This window comes from Orussus abietinus, unplaced genomic scaffold (genome assembly GCF_000612105.2).
Source record: "Orussus abietinus isolate OABI.00-Male unplaced genomic scaffold, Oabi_2.0 scaffold402, whole genome shotgun sequence".
NCBI lineage: Eukaryota > Metazoa > Arthropoda > Insecta > Hymenoptera > Orussidae > Orussus > Orussus abietinus.
In genome coordinates this window covers 58648-71281 of record NW_019394556.1, presented here as the reverse complement: position 1 = coordinate 71281, position 12634 = coordinate 58648, and the positions used below count along the sequence as shown (strand labels likewise).

The 12634-nt window shown below is 40.2% G+C and overlaps 1 protein-coding gene across 5 annotated transcripts in view; it reads right to left on the bottom strand.

The window, feature by feature from the left end:
• Positions 1 to 490: 490 nt before the first annotated feature.
• LOC105696024 (axin) overlaps positions 491 to 12634 on the bottom strand; it is a 66813-nt gene continuing 54669 nt past the window's right edge. For all 5 annotated transcript variants that reach the window (XM_012418159.2, XM_023432708.1, XM_012418154.1 and 2 more), the window contains 4 exons: positions 11392 to 12077; positions 9620 to 9927; positions 8568 to 8863; positions 491 to 7036 (listed from right to left, as the gene is read on the bottom strand). In XM_012418159.2, the coding sequence (XP_012273582.1) occupies positions 6910 to 7036; positions 8568 to 8863; positions 9620 to 9927; positions 11392 to 12077 (1417 nt within the window). In that variant the 3' untranslated portion in view covers positions 491 to 6909. The remainder of the gene's footprint in view (positions 7037 to 8567; positions 8864 to 9619; positions 9928 to 11391; positions 12078 to 12634) is intronic.

Sequence of the window (12634 nt, the reverse complement as noted above, 5' to 3'; positions counted from 1 at the left end):
TGCAGTTAAACGTCACAGATGGCGACGTTGGTCCTAAACAGTCGTTAGAATAATGAATTCACGGGATTTCGACAGTTTTACATCGATGTCTTCATCATTACTATACCGAAGTGACATATGGAACGCTTCAGTTCGTATAATTCTCAACGTGGACTGTAAAAGATTTCAATATAAATATAAATGTCTTATGATACTACTTGAGTATTCAAAACGACATTCCCACCAAAAAGGGTATAGATGAATTTTATTTTATGGACCTCGATTAAATTTCTCAGCGCCTTTCATATCATCTTAATAATCGCCAATTGTTATCCCTACGCAGATTAATTTCGTATTTTGTTCACCATAACTCTTCGCCCACTAATACTCATAATCGGTTGGTCCATAAAACAAGCTGGAACATCCGTTTAATGAACATTCAAGAAATAAAACTCAGGACTTCGTCGGCATGCAACAATTCGCCATAAATAAGACACCACATTTCGGTTGATCCAGTGAAAATCGCATTATTATTATTATCCTCAATACTTTTGATATACAATAATAATTATTAATTAATTAGGTACAGGAACACTTTATCATTCGTGATATTAGTCGATAATAATTAATTACGTACAATTAAAAGAAATTATTGGCCAAGATGCTCCTCGCCTCCTTCACCGAGGGCGCCCGAGATGGCGCTGCCGTACGTACACCCATTCTCGTTCCTCCCCTTTCCCTAATTCCTTTATTCCTTATTCCTTATTTTCCTCTCCTTACTTTTCTCCCCTCGATGTTAACCCTTTTTTCGGATTTAGGAAGCGAGCGCCAGCGACTAATGGAGCTTTAACAAAATACCGTCGATTGTGAAACACCTCGAGATGGCGCGCCGACGAGCGCCCAACAAAATGCACACAAATTAGACCGTAATTATTCCAACGTTGTATCAACGTTATAGTGCCATAAAACATTACAAGAAATCAATGGTCAAAATAAAAAAAAATAAATAGTCCATCGTTACACGAATGATGGAAAAAAAGAAGGCAAATAAAACTGTAAGCCGTTGCTGTTATCGTTCTTCCATGAAGAGAAAGATTTACAACTGAAAGACTAAGATACCTGTAAAATATCTTTTTTCATAAAACGGAAGAAATACTACCAAATACTTGTCCCAGAATTAGGCATGTCTGTCATCGGTAAATTAGCGTCATTGAATCCTTATCAATCTCAAGACGCACAGAAAATAGGTTAGGAAGTTAAGTAGCTTGTCCAACCCTTAAAATTTCAGAAACTCCAGCACGGACTCTAAAACCTTCTCTGAAAACTCTGAAAGCTCTAAAATGTTCAGACATCGCGAAGATTATCGACGGAGCAAAACCTCTCGTGTCTCATCGAAATGATTAAAATTATCATGAATAATTTGAGCCTGATTAAAAAACTGTTAATTGTCCTAAATTCCCATAGAATCGCTGTGAACTTGATGCACTAAAAACGATGCCTAAAGGGTAGTTCGTATTCTCACCGCGACACGGCGCTAGTGACGCCCACCTCGAGGTCCTCAGGCCGTCTGACTCTGTCACAACTAATAAGTATCTCTTAACCCTCGCTTAGGCTTAATCGAGTCCCTTACAGCACTAAAAAGGCACAATTTTCCGCACCTGATAAAACATTGTTACGATCTAAATGCTAATGATCCTTTGTCCGCGGTATTCCCCTCCCCTCGCTCCATCTCTTTACTTTCCACGCCTTGTCTAACACTACCTAGCTGATTCTCTCTACGCGATTCTTACGTATTTCTCTCTCGCACTCACGCAAACACGCATTCTCTCTCTCACTCTCTCTCATTTTCTCTGCGTCACGTGAGTGAGCGTGAACGTGACCGTATATTACAATGGTTCGACGAATGATGGCGCGGCGATCGGTGCATCGCCCCCTCAATAATAACGCTTTCCTCTCTCGCTCTTTAGTTCTTTTTATATATATAATATATATATAATATATGTATATATATATAAATCCTTACAGCCTAATTTGTAATAATAATCCTTCTATGTAAGTCTAGGGTCTATGCGCAGACCTTGTTAAGGCGGTAAACTACGCAGGCTTTTGTACAGTCGGCTGGAAAACTATGGGAAGTCTTCGAACGGAAGAGATTTTTCATGAAAATGCCCATGTTGAAGAAACGAACCGAAATGCAGGTTATGTGTACGTAGTCCACGCTAATGTAAACGTACGTGTACGTTTGTAATCGCATTCTCACGATGGTCGTCTATTACTTCTTGTAGATGCATAGAAACATACAGAAATGTTCAAAACGAGTACGTACGGGTTTTTCATACGTTTCTGTTCGTTTTTCCAGCAGACGGGGCAGTCCGACGGTTTTTCAGAGAGTATAGATCTAAGGAGACCGAGTTCTCGCTTCGATTTCTTAATACTGCCGCCGCGAGATGGCGCCGCGGTCGCATTCGTCGCTAACTTCGCACGCTTTTGGGATGACTTCTAAGCGTTTTGCGCAAGTGGTTTCAAACCAAAATTGAAACATAAGTAAGATAGAATCGAACTATTAAAGGGACACACCTTTTGATCTACATTCATGAAATTAAGTTACTTCTTAATCAGAAAAACAGTGTCCTTTAAATTCGTGGTTCCTTTCTTACTTGCGTTGATTTTTCATTTCCGCAGTTTTTGTTGCCGTCAATCTCGGAGAACATTAAGTTAGCCGATTAATAGCGATTTGTCCAATTAAAGAACGTCCAAAGATTCAGTTACTGGAACATTAAAACTAAAATCTTTAGAGATATCATAGACATTTTCTACGCGACATAATTCCCCACAACTTGTCGAAATTGTTGAGAACCAATTAGATCTCGTTTGAAAGATTTGATTCTCATAAATGCTTACAGATTCGCAGAGAATTTAACCCTTTTAGTGCCGGACAACGATATATAGTCGATTTACAAGTGCTAACGACTAAGGCCGGTACTAAAACGGTTAGTCATTAGCTATATTCCCGATCGCATTCTCATTTTCTTCATTACATTCCACGGGTAATGTAGCGCACTAGAAGCACTCGCTACATCTTATCATTTCAAGAGAATCGGTCTCCTACAACTATACTCTATGGACAATGCATAACGCACATAATCAGTGCACACAGACTGCACAGCCGAACGAAAAGCATAGCTGCGCGAAAGGAAATCGGGACTCCGATACAGCAAAGTGGCTTCCTTAGGCATGACTCGCGATCGATTTTGCTTTTTTCTTTTGGATCTGTGCAATGTGCGTGCAGCGGCCATTTTCTGTCGCGCGCTAGTTCGTCGCGCCACCGACAGATGTCTCCCACGCGTTGATCTATATACAAACTGGTATAGTACTAATGAAGAATTCAAAATATTCCATACAAGCCTAGAAGGATCCTGACGTTTGATGCTCGATATTTAGTCCGTTAACCTACAGATGGCGGCGCTGTAATCATTTCCCTGTCTATCTTATGGCGATATATGGCGAATTAGATGCGTTCTTTGTCTTACAATACTCGCTTTTCTATACGCGTCTCTTTTCCATGCGAGATGTCGTTGGCTAATACGTGCCATTTCTTTTCTAACCTTACTCCAAGTTTATAAATCTACTTTCAGAACATCGAACGCTAACGTAGGATCTGAATTTCTATGGAACCCCTGAATTCTTTAATAGTACTAACAAAGAACTCAAAAGTCTCCATAAAAAGTCAGAACGGTACACGCGTTTCATGTTCGACAATTAGTTCGTTAGCCTACAGATCGCGGCGCTGTAATAATTCTCCATCTCTCTTGAACTTACGGCGATATACAGCGGATAACATGCGTTCTTTGTCTTACAATATCCGCTTTTCTATACGCGTCTCTCTTCCTCTCATATGCAGGATCTCACTTTTAACCTCACTCTCTTTTCCATCACTCTTTTAACCTTACTTCTGCATTGTTAGCCAACTTTTAGAGCATCATACGTTAACATAGGATCTAAACTTTTATAGGACCTCTGAATTCTTTAATAGTACTGACAAAGAATTCAAAAGTCTCCGTAAAAAGTCAGAACGGTACACACGTTTGATGTTCGACAATTAGTCCGTTAGCCAACACATAGCGGCGCTGTAATCATTCTCCATCTCTCTCGATCTTACGGCGATATACAGCGGATAACATGCGTTCTTCGTCTTACAATATCCGCTTTTCTATACGCGTCACTCTTCCCCTCATATGCAGGATGTCCGCCATATTTTTTATAACCTCACTTCTGGTTTGTTAGCCAGCTTTTAGAGCATCAAACGTTAATCTAGAATCTGGGCTTCCATGGAACATATTAATTCTTTGCCACTAGTACTAATTAATATATAGATCAGTGCTCTCACAGAGAGAGGCCGTTTTACGTACACTATTTACGCGAATATCGCGTATCTCTCGGATTTACAAAACAGGAAGAACATTGTGTTTATCGTTATTCGTTTTCTTTCGCAGAAAAGTACGACCGATGCTCCACGCAGAACGAGATTGTTTGCTCTAGGGTCAAAAAGGGTGCGCAAACAAAAAAGTATACACAGCGTCCTTTTTAAGAATCGTTTTTTAATCTAGGGTAAAATTCCTGTGTTTCAATCTGTTTCAGTCAATGATTTATTACAGCATTTTGACGTCATAATGTTTTCCTCCAGAAAGAAATAAATGGCATCATTTCTGCCGGGTAGTCAGATCATTTTTGTTCATTCGGCAGAAAATTCAAAATGCAAGTGGTTTCAAACAAAAGGCAAAATAAATCTCAACATGTTTTCATATCTGAAAACATTTGGTTTCCTCAAAATGGCCCTAGCGAGATATTTCAGAACTCATTTGATTTCTCCTGAAATTCTAACCCTGACTGTCGCATGTATTACTTAAAATTGATGTAACATGATGTCCAAGTGTAATTTTTTGGGAAAACAAGCCTTACAGAGTATATTTAAAATATTATCCGAAATGGTTAAAAAATAAAAAAGCCGTTCAAGTTTAAGAAACGGAATCTTAAAAAGGACACCCTGTGCATTCGGTGTCCTTCGACAGATGTCGTAGATGTCGTTCTCGAAAAGAAACCGTTCTAACAGAATCGACGCAAATACATAATACGCAAAGAGGAAGAACGCGTCTTTCTTTTCGGAAGTTCTTTTTCATTCCGAGACCTAAAACTTATCATCGGGAATTGTAGAACTTGTCTCAGATTCTCTTTTTTTCTACAGAAAGACGCTTGAGGAATCTTTTTTACGAATGTATTCCCACTCGTGGGAAAAGGAATAATCCGCGTTTCTTTGTTTCGGAAGTGTCTTACGAATACTCCACATAAAAGCCGTTTTTTGTATCAAAGAGAAATTACGAAACAGGAATTAAGCAAATAAAATGACTTACAGCCTTTGGGGAGAAATAACAGTTTCTCATCGGTATTACATCAACGCAAATATGGCTTTCATTTTTAATTTATGTAAAAGGAAGAGCACGTGGAAGAAATTTCCTACTTTTCTCTCAATTCTGTACAGACGACTCGTCTTAGAGGAAGCACAAAATACATCAGTAAAATGATTAAATAAAAGCCCATTTCCCACTGAGAAATTATTTCAATTAAATAGTTCAAATGTAACGTGTTGACATATAAGGCGCTACTTGTCAACTTGTACACAATACGAAACTTTAACTCCAAATTAAAAGGAAGGGCACAATGCAAATGGTGCGACAATACTGCTTTGATTAACTCATAAATGTTTTAAACGTTAATTTGTCATTAATGTTACTGTATCAATTATGTAGAATTGTTTCTGGTATATCAACGCACAGATTTGCGCGAAACAAAACTGTCATACGAAATTATTTAAGGAAACAAACAAGCGAATGAAAATGAAGGATCTTCGTATTTTATCCCGTAACTCTTTTTTTTTTTTTTTTTTCCAGTGAAATCAGTTCTTGTTCCACCAAATAAAAAAGCATTGTATTCAAAAAAGGACAAAAATAAAATACTTCTTTCAAGTTCAATGTAGATGTTACTCAACTGAAGTGTAAAGACATTCATAACGTGATTAAATTCTCATAAAAAAAAATTGTTATCATATATTAGCAACATTATAATTTTATACTATACATTGGATCATTTCATCTGTTCAATGATCCAGGAAAAATGCACGCGTCTACATATTGTTTCTTGATTAAAACGAAGACACGCGATTTTTGTCTCAGATAATCAATAATTCCACTAAAAGTCCGGTTGAAAAAAGGCCCACCATTCTTACAGGAAATAATCCGATTCACTTAACGATCCATATAAGAATATTCTCCAGATTAATATTCCCAATTCAGAGCGCACTGGATTCTGCCATTAAATCCTTCATTCTCTTAAACAGCATAATTCCCCTTCTCTTATAAATAAACTAAAAGCGCATTAAAAGACATGCAGTGTCATGGCACTAACATTTCACTCTTTAAAAAAACTCGGTAATTTCGTCCATAATTAAAAGTATGGAAACCAACATACTGAAAAGAACAAGGGTAATGTTTCTTTTGCAAAGAAACAATGTGTGGTTTGGAAAGAAAAAAAATATATATATATAAAGATTCTCAAAATATTTCACCGGTCACATCCTGACGCTTAGGGAAGTATTTGCGACTTCATCGAAGTCCGAAGACTGCGTGCTAACGATATAAAATAATAATTACTCTCTGTAATTTTCTGATAAAATACTCTGTGTACGAGGTAAGTAAGTTAACTTAGAAAAAAGTCTGGTACGCGGAGTATAACGCATTCTGTGCAACATGATTGTCCATAACAGATCCTACGTAGAGCATCGGCACACCGGATAGCAAAGGAAGAATGTTGAAAACGTTCTACGTTAAACCTCAACTTCGCATTTCCTTCTTCCTCCCTCTGTAACATTATTTCCCTCTATTCTAACGCCTTGACCTGCGCCATTACTTTTCCCTCCCACAGTGGCAGGATCTCGGCATCATCAGTGATTTCCTCCTGGATGACTTTCGTGTCCAAGTCCTCGCACTCAGTTTTAAAGAAATATCTGCAACAAACGGATCTTTTAGGCATACGTAAAGAGCCTCGGTTACATTTCAAAGATCTTATAATAATCTGTGAGAAAATATCAATCTTAGCATCGCCAATCTTATGAAAGACACTGAGAGATTTAATCGACGTCAGTAAAGTAAAATTCATCTATACCCTTTTCGGTGGTAACGCCATCTTGAATACTCAAGTGTAACATAAACTGGCGCGTCAGGTTACCGGCATTTATATTTATATTGAAGTCTGTTACACTCTATGTTGACAATTATACGAAATAAAGCGTCCCATATGCCATTTCGGTAGAAAAATAATAAAGATATCGAAGTAAAACTATCGAAATCCCGTGGGTTAATGATTTTTCATACTGTAAGGGACCAATGGCGCCATCTGTGACGCTAGCGGCAATTCAATTTTTCCTTTAAAATCACGCGTTACTAACGGAACCAGTTCGTGACAGTATTTTCCATATTTTCCCATCTGACTCTGCAATATTCCATTTCTATAGTATTCTAAATTGTTCGAGCTAGGTCCTGAAATTCTTTAATTTCGATTCTAAGCCGTCAAAAAGCGTAAGCGTCAAAGACGTGCGCAGACCACGCCATATTCGTTCCAGTACATGACAAATAAATCGTGACAGTATTTTCCATATTTTCCTATCTGACTCTGCAATATTCCAATTCTATAGTATTCTAAATTGTTCGAGCTAGGTCCTGAAATTCTTTCATTTCAATTCTAAGCCGTCAAAAAGCGAAAAGTGTCAAAGACGTGCGCACACCACGCCATGATGGTTTTAATACATGATAAATAAATTAATTTCGTAGAAAAAATTAAACTTCATGAATTTTGGGACCTAACTTAGAGCTTCCATATTTACGTGGTAAAATTTGACACGAAACGGTACACCCAATTCGATGAATGCTCTTACGAACGATTTGATCTCTCGGATATATATAGGCTGACCCTTTCATACCACCTTAAGGTGAAATGAAACGTCCCTTAATCGTTCAACTCGAATAAGACACTTTCTTTTAAGGGTCGATCGATGTCCAATTATTAAAGGCTCTAATATGAGAAACGAAAGTGTCAGGACAATTGTACGACGATTTAGAACACTCTGGTAATCGAGAAACTCGCATTTGAACAGGATAAAGGTAAAAAAGAGTGTCTTATACGCTTCTACGCTAAAACTATGGTAATACGAGGTCTCGGAGTGAAAATTTAGTTGACCCGGAAATCACAGATGGCGTAGGGGGTCCTTCTGCAGTCAATTAGGGCCTCAGGAACCACGAATCCAGAGGATTTCTGGAGCTTTACTTCGATTTCTTTATAATTATAGTTCGTAAACGACAGATAGAGTATGGCATTTAGTACGACACTCGATATGAGTCGACACAGCTGTCGATATGAATACGAACGTCGACCACGTAGGGTATTCAGAAAAACCTGTTTTACCAACGTCGATCAAGTTCCGCGACGTGTTTCACTTCACCTTAAAAGAAATACACAAAAATGGACGGAGACAAACCTACCGATAACTGCCTTTCTTAGGGAGGTACTCTTTGAATTGCTTCAGGGTGACGTTGTGTCCAGGTATTTTGGTCCTATAAGGGAACTGCTCATCGCAGAAGCTGAACACGACGGTGGTAAAGTCTCCGGCATCCTGTCTGGTCTTCCTCAGGGTCGATTGGTTCGACTGCACGCAAGGTTGGCTCTGGCCAGCTGGTTCGTAAGTTGGCTTTCCACATGCTGGATGTCGCTGTCTCGTGCATCCTCGGGCTCTGTCTTCTTCCATAAGCCTTCTGCGGGCTTCCTCTAGCTGCGTTGCCTGCAAACGAATCGTCGTTAATATTCACCCCACTGTTCAGGTCGTGAGTAATGAAAAAAATGAGACAGAAGAACAAACGATGCCGTTCATAAATGTTGCCGCTACAGAAGTTGGTAAGAACAAAAATTTGGTGTGCATGATTCATTGTAGTGGAAGAGGAATCTTTAACCACGAGGAAAAATCAGAATCAGGTAACAGAGAATAATAATTCCAACCGCAACATTTGCAACAGTGAACAGTAGTAATTGTAGACTAGTTCTAACGCAAATGCTACAAACGTTGCTGGTACTTATAAAAACTCAGTGTAATGATTTTGCAATAAAAGAAAGAGTTAAAAAGTAGGAAGCTCATTCTTGTTAAGCCTGCAGAAAACTTTTACAAGAAAAAGAAAATCAAAAACAGGCAACAAAATAATCATTCCAACAGCAACGTTTGCAACAATGAGCATGAGAAGAAGGACCGATGAAATTTCCAATGAAACGGATCCATACGGTACGAGGCAGTAGTAATTCTAATCTAGTACCAACGCAAATGCTACAAACGTTGCTGGTACTAATAAAAATTTAGTATAATGATTTTGCAATAAAAGAAAGAGTTAAAAAGTAGAAAGCTCATTTTTGTTAAGCCTGCAGAAAACTTTTACAAGAAAAGAAAAAATCAAAAACAGGCAACAAAATAATCATTCCAACAGCAACGTTTGCAACAATGAGCATGAGAAGAAGGACCGATGAAATTTCCAATGAAACGGATCCGTACGGTATGGGGCTGCGGCAGAGGTGGCATTCCAGGATCCGCGATGAACGGCTGTGCAGGTACGCCCCATGCTTCTCTGTTGGCCCTCTCCAAAGAGCCGCTCCTCGAGCCATACTTCTTGCCGTGGCGGCCATGTTTCGAGTCCTTCTTGTCCGACTCCTTCAACCAAGACAATAGGCGGCTGTCCTTGCTGAGAGACAAGGGTGGAGCATCGCTGACGACGCTTACTCCGCTGTCCGTCAACTCCGTCATCGACTTCTTCGTGCCGGATCGCCGGGTCATGTCAGACCTCCGGAATCTCTGGTCGTGACCTGCTCAACAGAAATTAGATTTACTCACGGGCAATAGTAACAAGCATTCCGATTATTGTAAATCTCAACATTTCCAACCACGTTAACCTTCTCTAACAGTTAAAGGCCCAACCAATACAAATATCTTGATCCGTTCATTTGCCATGTTAAAGGTTCATCGCTTTTACCTAGTGTTTTTGTTTTATATATTTTTTACCTCTTCCGCGAATGTAAGTATAAAATAATCAATGGGGAGCTAATTTGAGTTACGTACTTTCGTTAATCGTCCATCAATTCACTGTACGACTATTGAAGGAGGGAAAAAAAACGTTTTTTTTTTTAAACAAAATGGCGTCACTACGTAGGGATCACGGACTGTAAAAGAGTGTATATATTCCGACCAATTCACGATACCATAAAATTGGAGAAGGTAACTGGAAAACGTACCGTAAGTTACCGAGAATATCGAGAATTTACGAGAACATTATTTTTTGTATTTATACTTTCGATATATTCGTTAAAATAACACTTCTTTTCAATGCACTTCAAAGTTCAAGTTCGTGTTTTTTGCTTTTTGACATTTTACGAAAAATGAGGAAATACGTGCTTTTTTCTTTTTGCCAATAAACATTTATACATCGCTTTAGAACGATGGATGTAGGTGGTATATGGGTATATCCCGACTAACGTTATTAAGTTATATCGTCATCGAATCTGTTGCGAAACAATTTCAGTCTCTTAAACTTTTTTTTTTTAATTAATTTATAAATAATTGCATGTTATGAAAGCCAATGACATTTTGAAGAATTAGCACGTTCACACGATTTATGTACAATGAATTGATCACGATATAACCCAATAAAGATAGTCGGGATATACCCATATACCACTTACATCCATTCTTTTCAACCGATGTATAAATATTTATTGGCAAAAAGCAAAAAACACGTATTTCCTCATTTTTCGTGAACAATCACATGGCGTATGTGGAACGTAAGTAGGAGTACTTGTTCAATAGATATTAGAAAAAAAATTCGCCCGAAGGGTACTTCATCCCCTTGAGGTGGTGTAGCATTCCTGGACAATATTGTGTTTTCACCGTCCTCATACAGAATACGTTTATGCCAAGTTTCGTCGAAATCCCTCCGCTGCTTTTCCAAAAATTAATATAAAAATCGAATTTTCGCCGAGCTTTAGAGGGTGGTTTCACATCTTAAATATGAACCATAGCAGATAATAAAAAAACACGTATCGCTTAGATTTTTGTGTTCTTCAACATATATGAAAATCAATAAGATCGACGACAGACACTTGGGAATGTTTCCTTGTAAGAACCGGCAAGTTAAGAATCTAGCGGAACCCTATGCTCCCTGAACGTCGACTCGTTTTTGCACCCACAGGGTTCGACGTTCAGGGAGCATCCTCAAGAAGATACGCCCCTCTAGGTCCACCCGACGCGCAATCGCATATCCCAAGGAAGTTCACCTTGAAGATAGAGATCCGGCTTGTGCAGGGAGTCCGCGTAATCGGAGGGCACGGACTTCGACTTGGGCAGGTGCGACCCCAGCGAGCTGACGGAACCAGCCCCGACGAGGTCGCTGCCCTCCGGGAAGTCGTGGACGTTACCGCTGTCTGCAGAGAAGGTGGAGAATACATCCTTCTCTTTCCTGGGCTTGTATTGTCGCGGATAGTTATGCGACAGACCTCTCCTGCGATTGGGCGAGTGGGGCCTCGGGGAGACGAGGCCCGGGGACCTCGAGGGGGTCAGGTCGGACCAGACGCGCGAGACGTGCTGGTCCAGGATGGCCTGGTCGCTGTCGTCCTCGACCATCAGCTGCTCCCGGAGGGCGTCGGCCAGGGCTTTCGGGGCCCCCAGAGTCAGCAGCTCCGTCGGGGCCTCCGCCGAGCCCAGCTCGCCCTCCTGCAGGTGCCAGTCCAGCTTCTCCTGGGACTCTCGTTCCTTCCGGACCTTCTCCAGCTTCTCGATCAGCACCTGGGCGAATGCCTTCGGCTCCAGGGGTTGGGTCAGGTCGCGGGGGACTCGCTGGGTACGGGGTATCACCGTATGGTGGGCCATCGGGTCTCGGTTCAGGCTCGCCGATTCTTTTATCGCCCGGCATTGCCGCATGTACTGCTTCTTGCTGCGCTGCCTGCCTATCGACATCCCGTCCCTGAAAACCAGACGTTGGATTAGAACACGAAGGGAAAAGATCGGGTTGCTCCAATTCCGAGATCTTATCTTAGGTTCGAAAAGGTTAGATCATTCCATTTGGCATCCCGTTTGCCGACACCTCGTTTTACGGACTTTATTGACTTTATTTACGGTACCGAGTGACTTGCTGCAAAGAATTCAGAAGTCTTCATAGAAGGCCAGAAGGTTACGGACGTTCGATACTCGATAAATAGTATGTTAGCCAACAGATGGCGGCGCTGTAATCGTCTCTCCATCTCTCTTAATCTTATGGCGATATATAGCGAATTGTATTCTTTCTTCATCTTACACACAATACTCGCCTTTCTATACGCGTCTCTCTTCCTCCCGTATGTGAGATATCGTTGACTAACACATGCGATCTCTCTTTTACCCCCACTTCTGGTTTGTTAGCAAACTATTAGAGCATCAAGCGCTAACATAGGATCTGGGATTCTATGGGACTTCTAAATTCTTTGCTTGCTGACTTACTGACTACCGGCCACAAAGTGAGGTTACGTTGACTGCCTGACTGAT